The sequence below is a fragment of the Trachypithecus francoisi genome, unplaced genomic scaffold, assembly GCF_009764315.1.
Source record: "Trachypithecus francoisi isolate TF-2019V2 unplaced genomic scaffold, Tfra_2.0 Lachesis_group3, whole genome shotgun sequence".
Lineage (NCBI taxonomy): Eukaryota > Metazoa > Chordata > Mammalia > Primates > Cercopithecidae > Trachypithecus > Trachypithecus francoisi.
This window is the reverse complement of record NW_022681468.1, coordinates 97,210,377-97,236,228: the sequence shown is the minus strand read 5'-3', so window position 1 is coordinate 97,236,228 and position 25,852 is coordinate 97,210,377. Positions and strand designations below refer to the sequence as shown.

General features: G+C 43.5%; 1 protein-coding gene across 1 annotated transcript in view; it reads left to right on the top strand.

Annotated features, from left to right (window-relative positions):
* SLCO3A1 (solute carrier organic anion transporter family member 3A1) overlaps positions 1-25,852 on the top strand; it is a 321,497-nt gene that overhangs the window by 40,495 nt on the left and 255,150 nt on the right. The window contains 2 exon segments of the mRNA XM_033188916.1: positions 24,885-25,164; positions 25,167-25,349. Coding sequence (XP_033044807.1) covers positions 24,885-25,164; positions 25,167-25,349 — 463 coding nt within the window.

Here is a 25,852-nt window from a genome sequence, read left to right as displayed (position 1 = left end):
AGAACTCAAATAGAGCTTTCTGCATTATGGGAAGATGCCTTATCTCTGCCCTTCTGCAAGGTAAACACTAGCCACATGCAGCTGATGAACACTTGACATGTGGGTAGTATGATTAAAGAACTGCATTTTACATTTTATTTCATTTTAATTAATTTAAACTTATATAGCTACATGTGGCCAGTGGCTGTCCTGTTGGACAGCCCTGTTCCAGAGGGCTCAGAGGTTGGGATTTATTTGGTCTGTGTCATAGTTGGTTTGGACTGCTATAACAAGATACCATAAACTGGGTGGCTTAGAAACAACGAACATTTATTTCTCATAGTTATGAAGGTTGGAAAGTCCAAGATCAAAGTACTGACCGATCTGGTATCTGGTAAGGGCCTGCTTTCTGGTTCATAGATGGCACCTTCTCATTGTGTTCTCACCAGGCCAAAGAGCAAGGCAACTCTTTGGGGCCTCTGTTATAAGGGCACTAATCCCATTCATGAGGGCCCCACCCTCACAACTTAGTCACCTCCCAAAGGCTTCACCTCCTAATACTATCCCACTGGTGATTAGGTTTCAATATATAAACATTTTTAAAAGGACACAAACATTCAGACCATACAGTCTGTTATCAGCATTTCTCAAACATCTGTGGGTGGTTAACATGTAGCCAGAATTGAGAACAGGCCTAGAACTTTTAGGCCAGTACTTTTTCATCTATTTATCGATCTGTCCATCTATTCGACAAATGTTTGTTAAGTTCCTGTTATACATCAGTTACTCTTCTAGGAACTAGCAATCAGCAAAGATAAAGTCTTGGCTTTCAAAGAACTTGTATGTAGGTAGGGAACAGATGATTGAAAAACACACAGTGAAAGAAATCAAGGGTATCCAGTTAGGAAAAGAAGAAGTCAAATTGTCCCTGTTTGCAGATGACATGATTGTATATTTAGAAAACCCCATCGTCTCAGCCCAAAATCTCCTTAAGCTGATAAGCAACTTCAGCAAAGTCTCAGGATACAAAGTTAATGTGCAAAAATCCCAAGCATTCTTATACACCAGTAACAGACAAGCAGAGAGCCAAATCAGGAATCAACTTCCATTCACAATTGCTTCAAAGAGAATAAAATACCTAGGAATCCAGCTTACAAGAGATGTAAAGGACCTCTTCAAGGAGAACTACAAACCACTGCTCAGTGAAATAAAAGAGGACACAAACAAATGGAAGAACATACCATGCTCATGGATAGGAAGAATCAATATCGTGAAAATGGCCATACTGCCCAAGGTTATTTATAGATTCAATGCCATCCCCATCAAGCTACCAATGACTTTCTTCACAGAATTGGAAAAAACGGCTTTAAAGTTCATATGGAACCAAAAAAGAGCCCGCATTGCCAAGACAATCCTAGGTCAAAAGGACAAAGCTGGAGGTGTCATGCTACCTGACTTCAAACTATACTACAAGGCTACAGTAACCAAAACAGCATGGTACTGGTACCACAACAGAGAAATAGACCAATGGAACAGAACAGAGTCCTCAGAAATAATACCACACATCTACAGCCATCTGATCTTTGACAAACCTGAGAGAAACACGAAATGGGGAAAGGATTCCCTATTTAATAAATGGTGCTGGGAAAATTGGCTAGCCATAAGTAGAAAGCTGAAACTGGATCCTTTCCTTACCCCTTATACGAAAATTAATTCAAGATGGATTAGAGACTTAAATGTTAGACCTAATACCATAAAAACCCTAGAAGAAAATCTAGGTAGTACCATTCAGGACATAGGCATGGGCAAGGACTTCATGTCTAAAACACCAAAAGCAATGGCAGCAAAAGCCAAAATTGACAAATGGGATCTAATTAAACTAAAGAGCTTTTGCACAGCAAAAGAAACTACCATCAGAGTGAACAGGCAACCTACAGAATGGGAGAAAATTTTTGCAACCTACTCATCTGACAAAGGGCTAATATCCAGAATCTACAAAGAACTCAAACAAATATACAAGAAAAAAACAACCCCATCAAAAAGTGGGGAAAGGATATGAACAGACATTTCTCAAAAGAAGACATCCATACAGCCAACAGACACATGAAAAAATGCTCATCATCACTGGCCATCAGAGAAATGCATATCAAAACCACAATGAGATACCATCTCACACCAGTTAGAATGGCAATCATTAAGAAGTCAGGAAACAATAGATGTTGGAGAGGATGTGGAGAAATAGGAACACTTTTACACTTTTGGTGGGATTGTAAACTAGTTCAACCATTATGGAAAACAGTATGGCGATTCCTCAAGGATCTAGAACTAGATGTACCATATGACCCAGCCATCCCACTACTGGGTATATACCCAAAGGATTATAAATTACTCTACTACAAAGACACATGCACATGTATGTTTATTGCGGCACTATTCACAATAGCAAAGACTTGGAATCAACCCAAATGTCCATCTGTGACAGACTGTATTAAGAAAATGTGGCACGTATACACCATGGAATACTATGCAGCCATCAAAAAGGTGAGTTTGCGTCCTTTGTAGGGACATGGATGCAGCTGGAAACCATCATTCTTAGCAAACTATCACAAGAAGAGAAAACCAAACACCGCATGTTCTCACTCATAGGTGGGAACTGAACAATGAGATCACTTGGACTCGGGAAGGGGAACATCACACACTGGGGCCTATCATGGGGAGGGGGGAGGGGGGAGGAGGGAGGGATTGCATTGGGGAGTTATACATGATATAAACGTTATGCACATGTACCCTAGAACTTAAAGGATAATAAAAAATAAAAAAGAAAAAAAAAAAGAAAAAAAAAAAAGAAAAACACACAGTGAACAGGACACTTCTGGACAAGGTACTTGAATGCCAGGAGGACCAAAAGAGGGTGTTGCCATAGTGACTGGCTTGGAAGCGAAGGTGGTGCTGATCAAAGGAAGTCTTTCTTAGGAGGGGACGTTTGAGCTAAGACCTGCTTGAGGAGAAATCAGCCTTGTCATGATCTGGGATAAGAGTGTTCCAGGCAGATGCAGTAGCACATTATCTCAAGTTGAGGATGGGTTTGATCTGTTTGCAGAACAGCAAGGCAACTGGTGTGGTTTGAATGGTAAACATATGGGATGGTGGTAGGAAATGAGGTTGGAGAGGAGGGCAGGGGTGGGGGATTTTATAGCATCTTATAGGCGAGGGTCCGGAATTAGGATTTTATTCCAGGCCCATGGGGAGCCATTGGAAAATACTGAGTAACTTGCTGTGATGTGACTTTTGTACTCAAAATATCTAATTGCCATGTAGTGCGCATGGACAATGGGGGAAGGCATGGCAGACGTGGTGGTATCTCAGCTGAGGGGACAACGGTCACCAGGTCATAGATGGTGGCAGTGGAGACAGAGGAGTGGACAGATTGGATTCTGCCAAGGTAGGGACAACTGATGGGTGGATTAGATGTGTGAAGGGAGCAGAGCCAGTGGAGGAGGGTCCCAGCACTGTGTTGCTGTGGAGTGGACAGTGGGGCTGAAGACCCCTGTAGCCTGAGGCAGCGTTTTGACTTGAATGTTCATATGTACCACTGGGGATCTTGGTAAAATGTAGAATTTGACTTTGTGGGTCTGGGGCAGGGTCTGAGATTTTTGAATTTCTAAAAGACTCTCTGGTGATGGCAGCTACACCTGCTGGAGCCCCACTTGACCTAACAAGGGCTTACTCACCCTCACCCTGCATATGCTTCTGCCACACAGAGGCACAGAACGGTGAACCCCCAGAGGGACGGGGAGTGCATAGAAGCAGGTTGTAGCTCGCCTGCAAGAACTCTCAAGAATCAAGCTTGACTCTGTTGTTCCTCATCCATACCTGCATCCTGGACTTGTGGCTGTGAGTCTGCAGAGACTCAAGGCATTTGCTTTGTGAGGACACAGAAGTCCCTGCTTTTTTGTTTGTCCTTTGGGAACAGAGTTCCTGGGCAATTATTTCACAGCCTGTAGCAGTGTAGGTATATCTCTTCAAGTCCAATCTTTAGAACTGCTTTGAGGGGATGTATTTTACATGAAAAAGAAGCCTTTAAAGCAAAATGAGCTGTGGGCATGAAGGCAGTGTGACTCCCTGTGTATAACAACCCTGTGCTAGTAACACAATGAATTTTCTTGGTGTCTGGGAGAAATGACACTTTATCACTAGAGATATTAATCATATGATGATCAGTTTCAGCAGAAAGGAAGTTTGACTCTAAAGTAGTTCCTCTAGCTGTGGGTTCATTTCTTCATGAAACAATGAACCAGGAAAGGAAGTGGCAAGTAGTTTAATGTGATACATATTTGTTGCTATACCAGGCCATAGGATTTAGGGCTGTTTTAAAATGAGTGTATTTCTTGTATAGAAGGAGCTAGCTTAACCATAGTGGTCATCTAGGGCTTGCACACGATGTTTTATTGAGGCAGGACTTCATATGGAAGCTTTTTGTAAATGAAACTAACATTTGATTACTGGGAGAAAATTACTGTGACTAGCCATCTGGTTTCCCAGCCAATATTGTTGATTCATAGTGCTTCTAGTAGTTCTTAATAATCTGTCTCATTTTGTATGATATGAGATACTGCAGCTATTTTCTTGACTTCCTCCAGCCTAAACACTTAGGGTTATTGCACCAAGCATGCACTCTAGCTTTCTTCTATCCAATCTTTTGAGTTGCCAAGTGCCGTGGCATTTATCATTATAGATTATTAAATTATGTGTTGTTTTCCATTTTTATTATATTCTTCGCTTCTAATAAATGCAAATCTTCTTTGCAGAGCCCACACAGATTTTTCAAAACTAGGCAGTGTCAAGGACAATGAACTGTGTAGACCCAGCCTTAATCAAAACTACCAATCTCCTTTCTTGTTTTCCAGTAGGAAGCTATTCAGTTAAAAGCACTCAACCTCTTTGTCATTTTGCTCCTCTAAAGAAGCCTAAATCCTCCAATTCTCAATGTTTGTGTCTACTATTTGTTTCTCTTCCATTTCTGCAATTATAGCTAACTCCAGAGACAAAACAGGCATGGTTTAAGAGTCCTTAATGAAATATCTGCAGTTCATAATATGGTTGTCGAATTAAAGCAGGGCCTTTTCCTGTGTTGGAAGAAATGCTCCCGGCATAAGCATATGCACATCTCTAACTCTAGAAACCAGCATGTTACATCCTGGATGAGGACTCAGAGTGATGTCCCCATCACAAAGCTGAGAAAACTTTTCTTTATCTGCCAAAAAAATAGAAGTCAGATCCATGGTGCAGTCACGATTGCTTCTCAGAGGTAGACTCCAGGTAGAACTGACACTTGGAGGTTGATAGGTTTGGTTGTGTCCCCACCCAAATCTCATCTTGAATTGTAGCTCCCATAATCCCCAGATATTGTGGGAAGGCCCCGATGGGAGGTAATTGAATCATGGGAATGGGTTTTCCCATGCTGTTCTTGTGATAGTGAAGAAGTCTCATGAGATCTGATGGTTTTATAAAGGGCAGATCCCCTGTGCATGCTGTCTTGCCTGCTGCCATGTAAGACATGCCTGTGCTTCTCTGCCACCTTCCACCATGATTGTGAGGCCTCCCCAGCCATGTGAAACTGTGAGTCCATTAAACCTCTTTTTCTTTACAAATTACCCAGTCTCAGGTATGTCTTTATTAGCAGGGTGAGAACAGACTAATACAGAGGTGCTTTTTTCTGGAGGAACACTCTCATTAGTGTGAATAAAAGTGAGTCTTATGTAAGATGTTTATCATCAGGACATAATAATCCAAATGGTACTTAGAAAATGTCTCAGTGATACCAGCCACGATGCTGAGGAGAGGTATTGTGGGCTTTTGGGAGCCAGATAGTCCTCGGTGAAACCTGTCTCTGCCACTTGTAGCTCTGTGATTTTAGGAACAATATGTAACTTTTGTGATCTTTAGTTGCCTCTGGAAAATCAAGATGATAATGCCGTTTTAGCAGCTGGAAAGTTGTGAGAAACCAAAGTAACCGTAAGATAAGTTCCTACCGCACTATTTGCCATTGTCTATACAACTGTTGCTTTTAAAATAAAGACGGACTGGATGTGGTGGTGCACACCTGTAATCCCAGTACTTTGAGAGGCTGAGGTGCGTGGATCAGGAGTTCAAGACTAGCCTGGCCAACATGGTGAAACCCCATCTCTACTAAAAATTAGCCAGGCATGGTGGCAGGCGCCTATAATCCCAGCTACTCAGAAGGCTGAGGCATGAGAATTGCTTGAACCCAGGAGGCAGAGGTTTCAGTGAGCCAAGATTGCACCACTGTGCTCCAGCCTGGGCAATGGAGCTAGACTCTGTCTAAACAAACAAACAAACAAACCAAACCCCCAAAACATATAAAACTAGATGTTCCAACTAATGTCCTATCCTGGTTTTTAACTTTCTTTGGATCAAAATAAAAAATCAACAGCCTTCTTCTGATTTCTGACAGATTCTTTTGTGCTGGTGCCTTTGACTATCTCAAAACATGGCTGCAGGTGTTTTCCCAGCTGATGAAATGCTGGGACTGTCCTCTTGATAAAGTTAGTCTTCCTGGACAGTGGTGGCCTAGTGGATTGGTTTGCTCCCGTGTGCTAGGTTGAGTCTACCCTGCAGCGTCGGCTCCAGCAGCAGTGTGTTAAGGGCAGTGTTGGAACAGACTGTTCTATTTTCTGACCTGCCCAGGCATCCTGCAAATGGATGACATGTGAGCATGAGGATGGGTGCAGGAGGCAAAAGGGAGCTGAAACTGCAGGGCAGAGCCAGGGGAAGTTGAGAACAAGAAGGAATTTCTGCTCTACACACACAGGGTTTTTAAATTAGAAAAATATCATGAGATGCAGAAAGCAGGTGCTCATGGTTTGTTTCTGATGTTCTTGGCTTGTGTTAAGGTGCCTCTCTCCACACATTTTCTAAGTGAGAAGTTGGAGCTAGTGTGACCCAGTTAACATTATAGGGCTCTGTCATTTCTGGGGATGCATCTGGTGACCATCCATCATGTACCAAACACCTGCCTAAGAACAGAGCTGTGTCCCTGTGTCACTGATGCACACAGCAACATGCTCTAAGCTTGCTGATCCCTAGTTAGGCAATAATCACTTTTTCACTGAGGTTAAGAAGGCCTTGTCCTATAACTGGAGAGACAATGCCTCTATTCTAGAAGCTTGAGATCACAGTCTTTCCAGAGAGTGCATTTCCTTTTACATTTGCTAATATTTCTGATACTGTATTAGACTTGCTTGTCTATGCAGTTTCCCCAAACAATGTGTCTCTCTTGGCTTTCAGCTTTTATTAGACACAAACATCTCATTTCTGTAATTGTTCTCCTGTCAGGCCTGGCTCCATTATTCTCTGGCCTCCAGAGCTATTTGAGTTTCTTCTGGAGGGCTGAGAAGGCTGCACTCGCTTCCTCATTTCCAGTGGATCTGGGAAAACTCAGCTAAAGGAATTTAACATTTCGATCCACAAGATACTAACACCATCTTCAGTGGGTTGGCATCTTCTTCTTCCCTTAACTGTGAGGCTCCAGAGCATGCATTTTCAATGGAGGTGATATCACTGCTAGTGGAGGGAAAATTACTTCTGGGTGGGGAAGGGAAGCAAAAACTTACTCTTTTTATGTATAAAGCAAAATATACATATTATGCATATATAGAGAGATTTACATTTTATTGGTAGTATTAAAATTTCATGGGGGGACAATTAGGAAGAAATGTCTAAAAAGGTTCTTGGAGGTGATAATGAAGAGAGGTTAAAAAACACTGCTGAGAATTTTATTCTTCATGGCTCATGTTACCCAGTCACAACAAATAATGTGTAAAATGAAACTCTTTAGTTCTCTCCTTGGGATGAAGAGTGGCCAGGTGCCATACGGGGAGGAAGGAAGGGCTAGTGTGTTCCCAAATGAAGAGCAATGCAAAACTCCTTGGGGAAAGTCATCCATGAGGTTTAAACAGCATTGGAACCTCCCAGAGGGTTTCAACATACCAACTCCTAGGTTCTGCAAGTGTACCCCAGAAACATTCTAGAACTCTGGACAGCACTTGGGCAATTCCTAAATATCCAGGCCAACACAAAGTCTGAAACCTCTGATCTAGAACAAGGAAAGAGAGTGACTTAGAAGGGAAACTAGTTCAGTGTGGGGGGATGGGGCTATTTTGCAGGCATTTCCCTAACTAGCTCCCTTCACCTCTGTGCTTCGGTGAACTAGACAGTACCTGGTTAGTTCACCAACTGTCTCCCTGCCTTTTCCGCTTTGACGCATTTGCTTATTGGGTGGTCTCTACTTGGAGTTCCCTTTCTTTTATCATAACCTAACAGCATTTTATTTACTCTATAAGATGTATGTAGTTCCAATGTGACTCCTCTTGCAGGAAGCTTTTTGTGAACCTGCCCCATTTTTTCATTGCATTTACCACATTCCACCTTACATTTTGATCATTTCTATGCATTGTCTTTTTTCCATTTTATTGAGGTATAATTTATATACCATAAAATCTGTCCATGCCAAGTATATAAGTCAATGATTTTTAACAAATTCATAAAGTTGTGTCGTCATCACTGCACTCAGTTCTAAAACATTCCATCTCTTCAAAAAGTTGCTCATGCCCAATTGTGGTAAGTTCCTGTCCCATCTCCAGCTCCAAACAACCTACTTTCTTTCTCCATAGCTTTCTGTTTTCTGGACATTTCATACAAACAGAATCATGCAATATATATAGTCTTTCACATCTGGCTTCTTTCAATTAGCATATCTTTTTGAGGTTAATCTCCATCATAGCATGTATTAATAGTTTGTTCCATTTCATTGCCACTACTATTCATTGGTATTGGAATTTAGTAGCTACTGTATTTTTCAGATTGTGTTGGTGTTATATTTTGGGCCTATCACATTTTGTTTCTCTATTAACCATTCATGGATGTTTGAGTTGTTTCCAATGTGATGTTATTATGAATAATTCTATTTGCTGTCAATATAAATGTATGTTTTTAATTCTCTTAGGTAGATACCTGGGAGTGGAATTACTGGGTCATGTGGTAAATTTATGTTTAACTTTTTAAGAAGCTGTTCAACTGCTTTTCAAAGTGGCTGTAACCATTTTATCTTTTATGTTCCCACTAGCAACATGAGTGTTCCAGTTTCCTCAGATGGAGGTGAATACTTTGTATTGTCTGTTTTGTTTTGGTTTGGTTTTTTGAGACGGAGTCTTGCTCTATCACCCAGGCTGGAGTGCAGTGGTGTGATCCTAGTTCACTGCAACCTCCACTTCCTGGGTTCAAGTGATTCTCCTGCCTCAGCCTCCCAAGTAGCTGGGATTACAGGTGCATGCCACTACGCCTGGCTAATTTTGTATTTTCAGTAGAGATGGGTTTCACCATGTTGGCCAGGCTGGTCTCAAACTCCTGACCTCAGGTTATCTGCCCACCTTGGCCTCCCAAAGTGCTGGCATTACAGGTGTGAGCCACCGTGTCTGGCCTGTTTGTATTTTTCATTATACACATTCTACTGGATGGGTAGTGGTATCTAATTGTGACATTTTACTTGCATTTCCCTAAAGACTAATGATGCTAAGAATCTCTTCAAATGCTTATTAGACATTTGTATATCTTCCCTGGTGAAATATCTATTCAGATTACTTGCCTATTTTAAATTGAGTTGTTTGTCATTTTTCTGTTGATTTGTAAGGTTGGTAGATAGTTTTGTTCAAATCATCTTTATCCGTGCTGATTTTCTGTCTCATTGTTTTATCAATTATTGAGAGGGATATTAACCTCTCCAAATATTATGGTTGCATTGCTTATTTCTCCTTTCATTTTGTCAGTTTTTACTTCATGTATTATGGGGCTCTATTATTAGGTTGATGTAGTTGCATTTACACCTGCCATTTTGTGGTTTGTTTTATGTCTTAAGTCTTTTTTGTTCCTTTGTTTCTTCTTTATTGTAGTCTTTTGTGTTAAACATTTTCTCATGTTTCATTTCAATTCCTTTTCCCCATGTTTTGAATTATTTTCTTAGTGATTGCTTGTATAATATGTGTCTTAAGTTATCACAGTGTACTTCAGGTCAGTACTAAATTTCTCTAGAACATGGAAACTTTCCTCCAATATAGCTCCATTTTATCCCCCTCCTTTGTAGTTTTATTGTCATATATATTACATCTATATGTTATAAATACAGTGTTATGATTCTGTGCAATCTAATGCCTTTTAAAGAATTTAAGAGAAGAAGAAAAATACACTTATATAGCCTTTTGTATTTACTTACATATTTAACTTTTCAGGTGTTCTTTATTAATGTATATCTTAGTGTATATTTGAGTTACTATATGGTATCATTTCCTTTCCATCTGAAGGAATTCCTTTATTATTTTTGCAAGGAAGATTTGCTAGCAGTGAATCCCCCAAGTCTTTGTTTATCTAGGAATATCTTTATCTTGCCTTCATTTTCAAATGAAAGCTTTGCCAGATGTAGAATTCTTGGTTGACAGTTTATTTTCTTTCAGAACTTTAAATACATTGTTTCTGATGAAAAGTTAGCTCTTAATCTTATTGAGGACCCTGGGTATGTGATGAGTTGCCATCTTTTCTTGCTGCTTTCACAATTTTCTGTTGATCTTTGCCTTTAAACAAACTATAATGTGTCTAGGTGGGGATCTTTTTGTGTTTGTCCTTCTTTGGGGTTCACTGAGCTTGTTGGACCTGTAGATTCTTATATTTCACTACATTTTGGATGTTTGGGCCATTATTTCTTCAATTTTTTTTCTGCCTCTTTCTCTTTTTTCTTTATGGGACTCTGTTGCATGTCTATTGGTATGCTTGATAGTGTCCTAAAGGCATCTGAAGCTATGTTCATTTTTCTTCTCTGTTCTTCAGATTGCATAATTCTTACTGATTGTTTTCCAAGTTTACTGATTTACTGATTCTTTCTTCTGACATCTCATATCTGATATCGAGCTCCTTTTGGGACTTTTTTGTTTCATTTATTATACTTTTCAACTCTAGAATTTCCATTTGGTTCCTGTTTTTAAGAAAAATAATTTCTATATCTCTTTTTTTAAGAGACAAGAGTCTCACTCTGTCACCCAGGCTGTAGTGCAGTGACGTCATCATAGTTCCCTGAAACCTCAAACTCCTAGGCTGAAGTGATTCTCCCACCCCAGCCTCCTGAGCAGCTAGGGCTCTCTCCAGTGTGTGCTCATGGCTTTCTGGTCAACCAGAGATAATGCGGAGAGCTTAAGGATCCCTATAGCTGATTCCTATCTTCTGTTTAAAATTCTGTGTAGTTTGCCAGTCTTTTGCTTGCCCCAACCAGGACTACTGGTTGCAGCCTCAGGGTAGCTGAGGGGGATTTCCTTGTTTATTTGCAATCGATACTGCTTTCCTTACTGACAATGTGTGGAGTTTTTCACATCACACTCCAAACAAAGTGAACTCCCTCCAGCAGTGGGGTTGCTGGTATGCATGGCCAGCCCTGCCTGCCACTGTTGTGCCAACCTACATGGGAGTAGTAGGGAGGGGAAGAACCAGATTCCCACTGATCTACCCAGAAGTTTTAAATGAATTAATGCTCCTCAATTTGTTGTATGTTTTGTCCAGGGTCTTGAAATGGTTTTGACAGTTTTATCATTGTTTTTGAGAGGATTTGCCAGGCTTCTCACATTGCCATTCTAGCCCCATTGTCTTTTTCCATCTTCTAGAGAGGAAAACTCATGGGGCAGATAAAGTATGGACTCTAGCACCGGATTGCCTGGGCTTGAATCCTGACCTGTCATTTACAGGCTGCAAGACCTTGGGCAAATTACTAGACCCTGGACAAATGACTTAACTTTTGTGCTTCTGTATCTTCATCTGCAAATTGGAAATAATAATAGTACTTACCTAATGAGGTTGTTGTAAGAATGAAATGGATTCATCTACATAGTGATAGCGGCAGTACTTGTTACTGCAAATGCAATATATTAGCTCTTTTTATTGGTGCAGCAAGGGCAGGGACTGTATCTTACTTGGCACTTTAAACCTTGCCCCACCATCCTTGGTCTGGTTTCTTGCACATAGTCAGCTCATTGGATTCTCAGATCTTTCCTAAGTAATGCTTGACATACGGAGGAAATGAGGACAGCTCTCAGAGTAACTGAAGATGCGAGGAGGAGGGACTGCAGGGGACCTGAGGAACAGATGGCCTGGTGCCTCGTTGAGGCCAAAGGTTGGTCAGTATGTTTTCCCTCCTAGCTCTAGGAACTGCCCAAATTGCCTGGTACTACTCAGATGCCATTGAATTTGAGACGAGGTCTGTACACTTACACTTCCAATCCAAGAAGTCAATTAGCACAGTTGCCACCATTTCAGAAGTTATCTTGTTTCGGGCACTTCCAGGAGTGGACAGGACAATGTGGCGAGGATGCTGATTTTTAGGTATTTTTGCAAAAGGGAGTGATTATGGGGGAGCTGTGGGAGAGCAGGGGGTCTTATGGTGTGTACTCACCAACCTCAGCTGTTTCTCACCCACACAGAGCCATCGAGCAAATGAGAGATTGGTGCCTCTTCCTCCAGTGGACACAGCTAGGGTGAACAAAGTATGGGATGCCTTTGTGGAGGGGGGCATATGTCCTACGCAGCTGTATGCAGTGATCCTGGCTTAGCCACCACATGTCCAGCTCTGTGCTCGGAGCAGGGCAGCATGGCCATAGGATAGTAGCCATAGATGTGAAATCTGCTTACATGGGTTTGACTGAGGTATACCCAGCAAGTGGGGACTTTCTTATGATTCTTAGCAGAAGGACTGAAGGAGGATGGCAGTGACAAGAAAGGTGATTGTTGAATTTAAGTTGTTTTACATGGATGAGGATTAGGTGTGCTTGTGGAGAGGGTAGGGGTGGAGCCAGTGGAGAGGGTGAGAGTGAAGAGGAGGAAACAGGGCACAGTGATGGAGAAAGATCTTCAGGAGATGGGAAGGAGTGAGTTGGGTAGAGAGATCTGTGTTCAGCTGGAGGGAGGGCCATGCTTTTCCTGGGTGGAGGTGAGGTGCCCGACAGCACATGCCCTCACTTCCCTTTCCTCTGAAGAGGGTCCCACATCTGGCTTCAGCAGGAAGAGGCACTGCTGTTACATCATGCACTGATGTTAACCTCTCTACTCCTGTGTTCAATTACAGGAACACCTTTTGGTATTTACTTGGGTGCTTATCGGTATAGCATTTTTAGCACCTTGACCAGATACCATGCATCCAACAAGTAGGAAACTGTTTTACTCCTGAGGGAGCGAGACCAAGTAGTGATATGTCTACTTTTCTCCTAGCGCGGGGGAAGTAGAATTAAACTGGGCATCAGGTGTGTCATTTGCAGGTGCGTGATCCATTGCAAATTGCTTCATTCCTCTGGACTTCCGGTTCCTCCTAGTAGACTGCAAGGAATGAAGTAGATCGTATCAACATCCAGTTAGCAGTTAATGTCCGTTGGTCCTGTGATCAATCACTGTGTGTCTCAGATGAAGCCGGTGAGGGTGTTTTGTGCCTGAGAAACACTAGAATAGGAGTAGAAGGATGCACAGGTCAATCAGAGCAGCAAGCTGGCAGAGGCAGGTCGGAGAAGGTGAGTTCTTATGGTTTGTGGTTGTTTTCTTACCTGCTCTGACACTAACATTAGACTTTGTTATTATTCTGGAAGCTTTTTAATGCTGCATGTAGGAGGATGCTATTTTGTTCTGACCTGTGTTTATTCCATACCTACATGCACAAGCTTTGGTAATCGTATTATTTTATTAGCATATTTATGGAGGTTCATTTCCAAGAGAGGATATACTTAGGCGGAAATTGATTATCTTGATAGTTAGGATTTAACCCTACCTTTCTGATGGTTTGCTCTTGAGGACTTTATATGCAATGATTTTTTACCCTGACCTGGTAGAGATGGGTTGTAAGCAGTACAGTCCTATGGAATTACAAATAAAATTTGAAGTCCAAGAATAAAAGAAATGAGATGCTTATGCTCATCCCTGACATCCCACATCGTTGCTCTCGCGTGGCTACACGCTTGGGTCTGAGATTCCTGGGAACCAAAGCAAACGGGGAAATACAGCTATAATCACATTATTTATAGACTTTGGTTGGGTGTAGCTAAGGTGAGAGAAACAATAGAACTAGTTCCCAGAAGAAGCAGAGCTTTTGCTAGACCTTAATTTTAAAAATGTCTCTTATCTGTCTTAAACCAGTGTTTCTGATAGTATATATAGCTATCCCTTGGTATCTGTGGGATATCCAGGGCCCTCTGCAGATACCAAAATCTGAAGAAGCTCAAGTCTGTCCAAGAACATAGTATAGCAGTGGACTTTAACTTATGAAATCCTCTCATATACTTTAAATCTTCTCTCGATTACTTGTAATACTTCATGCAGTATAAATGGTTCGTATACTATTGATTTTTAATTTATGTTATTTTGATTGCTGTGTTATTTTTTATTTTTATTCTTTTCTGGATATTTGGATCCATGGTTGGTCAAATCCCTGGATGGACCTGTGGAAATGGACGGCAGGCTGTATATATGTTTTGAAGGGATGCTTAGGTTTTTTTTTTTTTTCTTTTTTTTTTAAGTTACATGGTCTAGGGAGTTTCAGGAAATGCTACACAATGTATATTTTGATGGATTTTTGACAGTGAATGTTACCATTTGAAAAACTTATAAAAGTCTTGTAAAGAAAACTATTTATCTTTGTTCAACCCAGAGTTTTAAAAATTTCCCATGACCTCAGAACTCTTTTCCTCCTCATATAACTTTTAACAATAACTAAACTTATCATTACTTTTTAGGGCAAGTTTGGTCACCAGTTTGCTTGGGGCTGCCCCTGCTTAGCTGATAGGCCCATTAGCCTTCATCCCCAGGTCAGGGGCCACCTCACCGACGCAGGGGCACAGGACTTGGTCACTTGGGTGCTGTCGGACCAGTGGGGTTGGGTGTCAGTCCTGGCTCTGTGCCCTAGCTGTGTGGCATCAATGGGATAGTTATCTTCTCTGGGCTCAGGTTCCGCATCTGTAGAATAGGATAATAATATTTCTGCCTCATGCAATCATAGTGAATAAGTGTGTCAGAATATGTAAAGCACTCCATACTGGACTTGGCATAAGTAATAACAAATGTTCAATATGATTGTATTTAATGATACCCCCATTCCAGAGTTTGCTCTGATGAGACACTTTTCTCCTCAGTTGCTAGGGGCTAACTATGTGCTATTTCTTTGGGTACTGATTGTGTGTTTTTCTTTATTCTGGTAGAGAGAAACTTTATTCATCCTTTATGATAATTGCCTGTTTTCATAGTTGTTGTCTCCATGATACTGTGAGCTGGTTGAGGGCAGAGACCAGGTCTTATCGAACTTTGCATATCCAGTCCCTGGCATGGCACAGCTTTGCAATAAAGGATTTTCAGTGCATTTGACAGGAAGCTGGGGCCCTGGGGCATATAAATAAGCCTGATTCAGTGAAAACAATTCTGCCTAGCAGCATGTGCGTGTGCATAAATCATTAGTGCCTTAGACTAAGATCTCTGTCTTGAGAATATGTCTGATCCTCTATACATATTTGTTGAATGCTGAGGAAATCATTGAAATCATTATTCTTAAAGTTTCTCCAATAAACGAGCCCTAGCACCACAGAAGTTGGTTCATTAAAGGTGTGAAACACAAACTATTAATAATAGCCTGATGCAAAAATATCTGGAAGTGAATTGAAAGCTCCGATCCTGAGTGGTAGAAAATTCTATTAGTTGACTGTACCCAGGAGGGATGGAGAGTCTTTATTTTTCTATGATGGACCAAAGAGCTACAGAGAAAAATCAATGATGAGATTTATGAGTAGGAAGCAATTAAATTGGGTGTTTTTTTTTTTTTTAAAGAAGAGAATCATGAAATGTTACATACTCTCTTAGAATGAATTGATGAACATAAAAATCCACTAAATAAGGAATAATAACATTTGCCTCAATTTTACTTTAGGGCCATTTAGAGGAAAGAGTGGAAGAAAAGGGAGATGAGAGAAACTAAGAAATGGAATATAGAGGAAACAGTAGTCTGAGGAAGGTGCAAATAGTGAAGTAGAGAAAAATGCAGGCGATGGCAGAGACAGAGTCTTAAGAGACAGACCAAGGAGGCCATTTTTTTTTTCTGTTTGTTTTCTTTGAGACGGAGTCTCACTCTGTTGCCCAGGCTGGAGTGCACTGGTGCAGTCTCAGCTCACTGCACCTCTGTTACCTGGGCTCAAGCGATTCTCCTGCCTCAGCCTCCTGAGTAGCTGGGATTACAGGCACCTGCCACCACACCTGGCTAATATTTGCATTTTTAGTAGAGATGGGGTTTCACCATGTTGTCCAGGCTGGTCTTGAACTCCTGACCACAGGTGATTCACCCACCTTGGCCTCCCAAAGTGCTAGGATTTTAGGCATGAGCCACTGCACCTGGCTCAAGGAGGCTTTTTTTTTTTTTTTTTTTAAATTTTTTCTGAGATGGAGTCTCGCTCTGTTGCCCAGGCTGGAGTGCAGTGGCATGATCTTGGCTCACTGCAACCTCCGCCTCCCAGGTTCAAGTGATTCTCCTGCCTCAGCCTCCTGAGGAGCTGGGATTACAAGCATGTGCCACCATGCCCAGCTAATTTTTTTTTTCATATTTTTAGTAGAGATGGGGTTTCACCATATTGGTCAGGGTAGTCTTGAACTCCTGACCTCAGATGATCTGTCCACCTTGGCCCCCCAAAGTGCTGAGATTACAGGCGTGAGCAACTGTGCCTGGCCCCAAGGAAGTCTTTCTAAGGAAGGCCAGGCTGACTCTCACTCGCAGACTATGTGATCAGAGAGAACGATAGTGCCCTTATGAAAGACCCAAGTGTAGGAGAGGGCAGTACAGAGGCCCAGAGAGAGAGCCAGCAGCTTTCAGGATCCTGCTGCAAGGACGAGGAAAGTTACCATGCACGACCCCAGGCATAACTGTGACGTGCAGGTGTACAGAGGCTTTCTCTCCCTCATTTGGACCCTGTGACAAAACTGTAAGGGGGTAATTGTTATCTCCATGTTATAGATGGGAAAGAAGAGTTGCAGGGGTGTTAAGTGCCTTTTGCCTCATATTACCCAGTTAATATGAAACTCAAAATCTCACACATTTTCCACTGTAACCCCTATCCCCACAACTTGCCCCCTAAAATGATGATGCTTTTGGTGTAGACTGGAGTTTAGAGTCTGTGTCTATGAGATTCTCCATATGATTCTTAGTCTGCTTTTTTTAAAGAAAAATGGTTTTAAAATGTCCCCATTTATATGTGAACATGATCCAGGCTAAATCATTCCACCAGAAGTAAAACATCATTGACTAAATGTCTCTTTTCCCCAGTCGACACATGAGGTGGGTGTTCTCTTTGCCACCATAGCCATGACAAGAGGCTGATCCTGTGTCGTCTTCTGTTACTTGGTTCTGCAGATCTAGGATCCTGGAATTCACAAGTGAATGCATTTTGTGTGCCATTTCCCTAGAACTGTAAATGACTCACTCCAAGGAGCTGCTGTCTAGATGAGAAACAAAACCTCACACTATTGCTGCTGCTGCTTTATCGTGGGGAAATGACTTCTGGGCTTAGGTGATTAAGTCTCTTTCTCCCACTTTACTACAGGAAGACATGTCCTTGGCACATCAGACAAGATACTGAAGTTATCTTGCAAATTAATGAAATTAAAAAAAAAAAAACTTGGCTAGGTGCGGTGGCGCACACCTGTAATCCCAACACTTTGGGAGGCCAAGGTGGGTGGATCACCAGAGGTCAGGGGTTCAAGACCAGCCTGGCCAAAATGGTGAAACCTCATCTCTACTAAAAATACAAAAATTAGCCGGCGTGGTGGCGGGTGCCTGTAATCCGAGCTACTCGGAAGACTGAGGCAGGAGAATTGCTTGAATCTGGGAGACGGAGACTTCAGTGAGCCAAGGTTGCGCCACTGCATTCCAGCCTGGGCGACAGAGCGAGACTCTGTCTCAAAACAAAACAAACAAACAAAAACACAAAAAATCTTGCATTAAAATTGTGCCTGGAATGACTTTTCTGTTACAGCAATAGGAGTGCTTCATATATTTACCAATGGCCAGTGTTTGTACTGCCAGACACAGGAATAGTGTGATTTCCCAAGCTGGATTTATGGAGATCAGAGTTTGGCATTCTACATATGGCCTGTGGACCAAATTTGGCCTGCTGCCTGTTTTTGTAAATAAAGTTTTATTGAAACACAGTTATTTCCATTTGTTTATATATTGTCCATGCATGCTGCTTTTGTGTTATGGTGGTAGAGTCGAGTAGTTGCTATGGTGACCGTATGGCCTAAATATCTACTGACTGGCTTTTTGCAGACAAAGTATGCCAAACCCTGTTCATGAACCCCTGTTGGGAAAACCACAGGTTTTTGCAGGACCACAGCAAGGTTGACATCTCCTGCACTGTTTTTAGCATCTGCTCCCTGACATGGGCCCTGCTGCTGAGCATGCAGTTTAAGGGTACAGCTTCCCCGAAGTTCCCCAGGAAGAGCCCACTCAGTTCTGTCACGTCTGCCGCTACTCAGCAGAAGAGCTTTAAAATGCAGGCCCTCCACACTGCACTCAGGAGCTCTTCCTGGTCTCACAGAGCATCCTGCTCTCTCAGCCTTCACAAGGGCTCCAGACTGAGCCAGGTGAGACTCTTGCCAGGACCTTTCGGCTCCACCTTGTTTGTTCCTTGCCTCCAATCAGCTGCCTCCTCTGTTGAGCTGGAGCTCTAAGGTAGCTCTGCCACAGGGGCCTTTCCTAGCTGTTACACCAGCATTAGACTGCTGAAGCCTCCTGTCTCCCCAGCACTGTGGAAACAGCTGCCTCGGCAGTCTCTCGTCACTCCCTGATACCTGCACAGCAGTGCCAGGTTAATATTGCAGAAGAGCGGCTCCTGCTCAAGAACCTCCCTTGGCTCCCCATTGACCTCTAAATCAAAGCCTCAGTCTGGCCTTCAAGGCTGTTTTTATCTCAGACTACTACTCTCAGTTCTCTGAAGCCACTCCATATTCCTACCCTTCCCCAGGGGTGGCCTAAACTCTCCCTCTGCCAACCTCCTTGACGCCACTGATCTTTGCTCTTAGAATGTTGTGGCAGCCTCTCCCCTCCCACAGCTATTAAAATCTAGTTGATCCTTGTTAAATCCCAGGTATATATTCCTCCACACAGAGCCAAATGAATGTTCTCGCTCCCTCAAACCCTCTGCCACTCTGCTACCCTGTTGCAGGCTGTGCCATCATTAGGTTGTTTCTTTCTACTGTCCCCAGACTGTAAACTCCTACAGGGCAGCATGCTCTCTTAATCATGGTTACGTTTCTTGCATCTCCCACAGAGCAGACACTTGGCTGTGCGGGATTGAATTTGAAGTGAAGTCACAGAGCATGCATACCAGTGATGTGGCTAGCTTTTTAGTGTGCACCTACTATGGGCCAGCTGCTCTGATGTATGACCTCATTAATGTCCGCAGAAGCAAGTATAGTTCTCTCCATCACACAGGTGTGGAAACAGGCTAAGGAAGATTGACTTGACCAAATGCTGTCAAAGCCGGATGGGAACTATTGCTCTCCTGCTCCAGACTTATACTGATAGGACCAGGCTGCTCTGGTGTAAACATCCATGCATGCACAACCTCTCTGCCACCTGATACACATGCACACACCTCTACCTGCATGCATGTTAGAGTCACCCAGGGAACTCTGAAAATACAGATGCCCAGTCTTGCAGGTGGGAGGAAAAACACAGGTGTTTTTCAAAAGCTCAGGTGATGCCAGTTCAGATCAAGGCCCCCACCACCCAGGCCAGAGTAAGAAGATGGACACACCTCTGGGACAGCCCCTGAGTTGCTGCTGCCTGCCCCTAAGAATAAGTGTTTATTTGTTAAGTGAATGTCTGAGAGCCTTGCCCCTGGTTGGCAACTTTTGAAGGTGAGGATGGGCTCATGAGTACTTGGCCGTGGTCTCTGAATGTGTCCTGTCCTATGGCAACATAGACTGAAGCTCTCCCTTTTGGGCTAAGTGCTTATAGTTGCAGTTGTTCTTAGTGTGGCTTCAGCACTTTCCAGAAGGTGAGGCTCCCAGAAATGCATCCCAACATTTCCCACATGAGGAGATAGTGTCTGTATGAACTGGAAATGAGGAGGTGATAATTTCTATTTGTAGGTAACTTAAACTCTTTAATCTTTTGAATGGGGGAAGGCTTGTTGAGAAGAGGGAGTAAAGCAGAGGTACTCAAAGTGGGTCTTCTGATTAGCAGCATCAGTGTCACCAGGTGGCTTGTTAGAAATGCATAGTCTAGACCCCACTCCAGACCTGCAGAATCAGAGACTCTGGGCTTGGGGTTCAGCAGTCTCATCCCCTCTGCCAGTGAAGGTTGAGAACCTTGGTTCTAGAATGATGCTGAGTATGTGCCTGGTGGCTGACATGGTCAATGGTCCTCATCTCCAGCTGGGTATCAGACACATATCTATATCTATATACATATACATATCTATATCTATATAGATATATAGATATATTTTTTTGAGACGGAGTCTTGCTTTGTCACCTAGGCTGGAGTGCAGTGGTGCAATCTCAGCTCACTGCAACCTCTACCTCCCAGGTTCAAGCAGTTCTCCTGCCTCAGCCTCCAGAGGAGCTGGGACTACAGGCATGTGCCACTATGTCCAGCTAATTTTTGTATTTTTAGTAGAGACGAGGTTTCACTATGTTGGCCAAGATGGTCTTGATCTCTTGACCTTGTGATCCGCCCGCCTTGTCCTCCCAAAGTGCTGGGATTACAGGCGTGAGCCACCGTGCCTGACTGGGACATCTATATTTTTAACAAGTGTTCCGGGACATTCTGAAATGCAAGCTGATTTTTTTTTTGAATAATCATTGTAGAAGCCTGATACATACTGCATTCTTTACATAAAAACTTCATATACAGTTGGTTCAGGATAAGGGCGCTTCCTCTTTCCTTTTCCTCTTGCAGTTGTGGCTCCTTCTCTAATTATCAAGACCTTCTCCATTAGTCCTGTTACCCATTAAGTAAAAACAGTCATTCCCTTCCACATGCTCTTCCTCAGCCTCGATTTTTCACTGCCACATAAAAGCCACAAGTGGGTTTTATGGCCTCATGCATACTTAATTAGTCTGTCTTCTCAAAATTGTGTTTTAAATGAGAGAAAACATTAGCCTCTGATCTAATTGATCCACAAAGCATCATTTCAGAATCTTTGCATGACTTAACTGTTGATCCAGACTGGGGTCGCAGTCCAGCAGAAGGCCACAGGTCAAGGAAGGAAAGGCCTTACTACTTCCTGTCACCCCTGTGAGTTGCTCTGCAAAGAGCAGGTGGGAGCCAGGACAAGAGCTGCAGGCGTGGGCGTTATCTGTCTCTAAAAGAACTGATTACTTTTTGTTTTGCCCACAGCTGTCTCTGTCCCCATCACCCTTATCTGTCATCATCAGTGTGCACACCTGCATGATATTTTATGACACGACACACCTGCTGAAATGGAGCAGTTGTCTTGTGTGTATGTCATGAGGCATCATGGCAAAAATGAGATAGGGCTTCTGTTGTAACCCTTCCTCCCACTTTGTTACCCTCCAGCCTCATGGTGGGGTCCTAAAGCTGAAGACCTACCAGACTGCTTCAACTGCCTCTCCAGGGGTGACTCTCTAGGGGACCCCACCCAGACATGTTCTTTTCCACTTCTGCATCCAGCTCCCTTTGGATCTCTTCCAAGACTCATACAAAGGCCTGGGTGAGGCTCCCCAAAGCCCCCTACCTCCCAGGTCTTTAGGCTGCCTTCCTTTTTGTTCCCACATTGTGTCACCTATTATAAACCTCTGGTAGATCATTTATTCCATCATGTTTGTATGTCTGTTTGTGTTGCGAAGGAAATAAATGAATTTGTTTTTACTTGCCCAGACCCTTTAGAACTTCTTTGGGAGTATTTGAAAGCCATTTGAATGAGGCCAGAACTAGCTAAACTTCGTTTCTCAACAGCAGCAAATACCTGGGGTTTTAAAAGTGACAATCTAATCACATAACTAGGGCTGAGTGATTTGCAAGTTGGCCTTGACTTGGCTAGAAAGCACAATGGAAATAGGAGTTGGGATCAGAATGCCAGAGATAGAGGGTGTCATAAATGTCATAACCCTGCTCTGCAGAGCTTGCCCAAGGCTAGGGCTGAAAGAGAGACCCCCAATAATGGGTGTCATGGCCTTAGCCCTGTGCTGCTCACTGCCATTAGAATCACCTGGGAGCTTTGAAAGCATCCTAGGGTCCCCAGGCCGCTCCCCAGACCAGTTCGGTCAGAACCTCCTGGGTGGGACCAGACCTCTGAAATTTTTAGTGCTCCCCAAGTGCCTCCAATCTGCAGGTAGGATTGAGAACCACTGGGCTCAAGGAGTTTGTTTAAATATGTGGGTTTGAAAATGAGGCTAAGAGGAATCACCTGGCTATAGCTTTTTTTTTAGTAAAGGGAAATTGAATAGAGGCATGCTAATTAGCACAGGCGTATGTTTGTATGTGCATAGATACGTGTATCTGGACACTACAGAGAGGTTGTATACGCTGATGTTTACAACTGTCCATATTTGTAGATTTGGAGGAAGGTTAGATCCATATGACTCTCCTTTTTGACCTTTCCTTAGCAGACACACCCAGTTGGTGAGCAGATCCAGCTCATTCTCCCTGAAATAGAACTCTGCCCTAAAATGCTCCTTACATCTTTTCCTGTTCATTTCCATTGCCACTGTGTTGATGTGGCCTTTTCTTCTCCCCGGGCTCAATATGGCCCAGGTGTCTCCTCTGCTGGCATTCTTCCATCCTCCATTCACCACACCTGGTGTGACCCTTACACTGTTAAACCTTTGCTGTTCTCCAGTGCTCACAGATAAATGATGATAATGATAATGGTTACAACTGACCCTTCCCTACCATTAACATGTATGTGTTGTTGACTCCTGACACCAGTTCTATGAGGTAGCACTCTTATCGCCCTTTTATAGATGGGGAAACTAAGGCGCAAAGTAACTTGGCCAAGGTCAGCCAGAGTCGGAATGGACCCAGGTGGTCTGGCCCCAGAGCCTCTGTTTTGCTGCGTCTCTCCATGCATTCCTGTCATGTAGAAAGGGAGAGGCTGCTCTTTGCTAACAGACTTTTCATCCATTATTTCTAATCTTCACATCTCTCCTGCTAAGTAGATATGATTCCTGTTTCATAGAATCCAGGCTGGGAGAGTTTGAATAACATGACTGAGGACACAGAGCTAAGGAAATAACAACAGGGGTTCAAACCAGGTTTGCCTCCCTCCACCATCTGCATTCTATTTACTTAATTGCTCGGGATTGTCTAAATTCACCCCTGTGGCATTTGTGGCTCCTTACAGTCTGTCCTCACCCCACCTTTCCAGCTATTTTCTTCCTTTCTTTCTTTCTTTTTTTTTTTAAGCAAGGTCTCGCTCTATTGCCCAAACTGGAGTGCAGTGGCGCGATCTCAGCTCACTGCAACCTCTGCCTCCCGGGTTCAAGTGATTCTCTTGCCTCAGCCTCCTGAGTAGCTGGGATTATAGGTATGCACCACCACGCCTCGCTAAATTGTGTATTTTTAGTAGAGAAGGGGTTTTGCCATGTTGGCTAGGCTGGTCTTGAACTCCTGGCCTCAAGGGACCTGCCCACCTTGGCCTCCCAAAGTGTTGGGATTACTGGTGTGAGCCACTGCTCCCGGCCCCAACTATTTTCTCTTCCATGATGAAATCATGCCACCCATCTTTGGCTCATGCTGTTCCTTTTGCCTGAAGTGTTCTTCCCTGCTCCGCGAGGACATCATTCAGCTGTTAGATCTCCCATGACAAGGACTCTTGTCTTGCTCATAGCACCCTGCATGGAATTTGCACACAGCAGGAGAGGGTAGCCATCTCATTTTCTTACACTTCAAGAAGCCCTATAAGAGTGCATCTCATCGTGGCCCCCTTAGTGTGAGGTTTGCATCACACATCTCACCTCCAGTCCCTTTGTGTTATTCTTAGGTACATGTTTACCTTCTTGCTAGATGGCTTCTTCAGGCCAGGTGTCCTCTCTCCATCACTTTTCTCTTGTGTCTAGGGCATTGCCTGGCAAGCAGCAGATGTATGGTATATATTTGTTTAACAAATGTAGGGCAGACAAGAATACAAAAAATGGGGAAATCATAATCAGTTGGAGGGCAGTTGGCAGAGTCATAGTGCTTAGAACAGTCAGGGGAGTATTTACCTGATGGCCTCTAGGGAAATGTACACTGTTTGGAAATTTCCAGAAGGAAGCAAAGAGCAAATGATTACCCCGCTGGGCTAATTTAGCTTGTCCATTTTGCCACTTAGGTTTTGTTAAGTTTGTTTTTATTTTGAGGTGGGGAACAGGCTTTGCTAGCCTCCTGCGGAAAATCCCCTGGTTCCTCTGTCTTCCTGGCATGGACTTTATCCCTAGTATATATTTGGGATTGTGTACAAACCGCAGACTTCAGGACTTTTATAGGACTTCATGGGCGATCTGTGGTGGAGGTTTGTGGGGATGGAGAAAGCAGTGTTTCCGGAAGAGGGTAGAAGCTTTCAGGATGGAAACAGGTGCCAGAAAAAAACATTTTTGCTACTGGGAAAGTGAATTCGTTAACCATTGAATTAGGGTTATGATACTAAATAAACGTCTTTCTGATTTGTCGGGTTAAAAGGCATTTATACAGCTGCCTTTTTGCACCTGGCACAGGAGGCCAGGTGGGAGGGTCCCAGGGGGGAAGGACAGAGCGCACTGTCAGGCGGGAAGGAGAGGCCTCCTGGGCATCTCCTTGGATTGACTCTGACATTTCTTCTTGCCCTCTTCAGGTGAGCGTCCTGACCACCCTGGAGCGTAGGTTCAACCTGCAGAGCGCTGACGTGGGTGTGATTGCCAGCAGCTTCGAGATCGGGAACCTGGCGCTCATCCTCTTCGTGAGCTACTTCGGGGCGCGCGGGCATCGGCCACGCCTAATCGGCTGCGGCGGCATCGTCATGGCGCTGGGCGCGCTGCTGTCGGCGCTGCCAGAGTTCCTGACCCACCAGTACAAGTACGAGGCGGGCGAGATCCGCTGGGGCGCTGAAGGCCGCGACGTCTGCGCCGCCAACGGCTCGGGGGCGACGAGGGGCCGGACCCCGACCTCATCTGCCGCAACCGGACGGCTACCAACATGATGTACTTGCTGCTCATTGGGGCCCAGGTGCTCCTGGGCATCGGTGCTACCCCAGTGCAGCCCCTGGGCGTTTCCTACATCGACGACCACGTGCGGAGGAAGGACTCCTCGCTCTATATAGGTAGGAGCTGCCCCAGCCGTATTAGCAAAAGACCGGGATCTGTTGATGGTGGATAAAAGGGTGGCCTGGTGGACTTTGATTTTGCCATTGTACTGGTTCTCAGACTTGGCTGCACACCTAGTGTTCTTGAAAAATACTTATGCCTGGGGTTGCAACCTGAGCATTGAGACGTTTTTAAAAGTTCCCAGGTGATTCTCTTGAGCGGCCGAATTTGAGCTCCAAGGGACTAAACCACTAACCGCTTCAGTGGGGAAACATGATCGGGAGGAGTTGTGTGTTTATCTCTTCTTTTTGGGTGTGTATGTGGACTTTGGGCCTTCTGATATTGGCCACCAAATGTATACTTGGGGTCTACACATTGGAAACTCCAGCTTTGAAGAATCAAAATGATGTCCTAGTGATTGTCCTATTGCAGCTCAAAAGGAGAGGTGATGGCTTTGCCAGCATTTGGCATCATTCAAAGTTGGTGACTTATGGTAGTTCTTTCAATAACCAAAGTATGC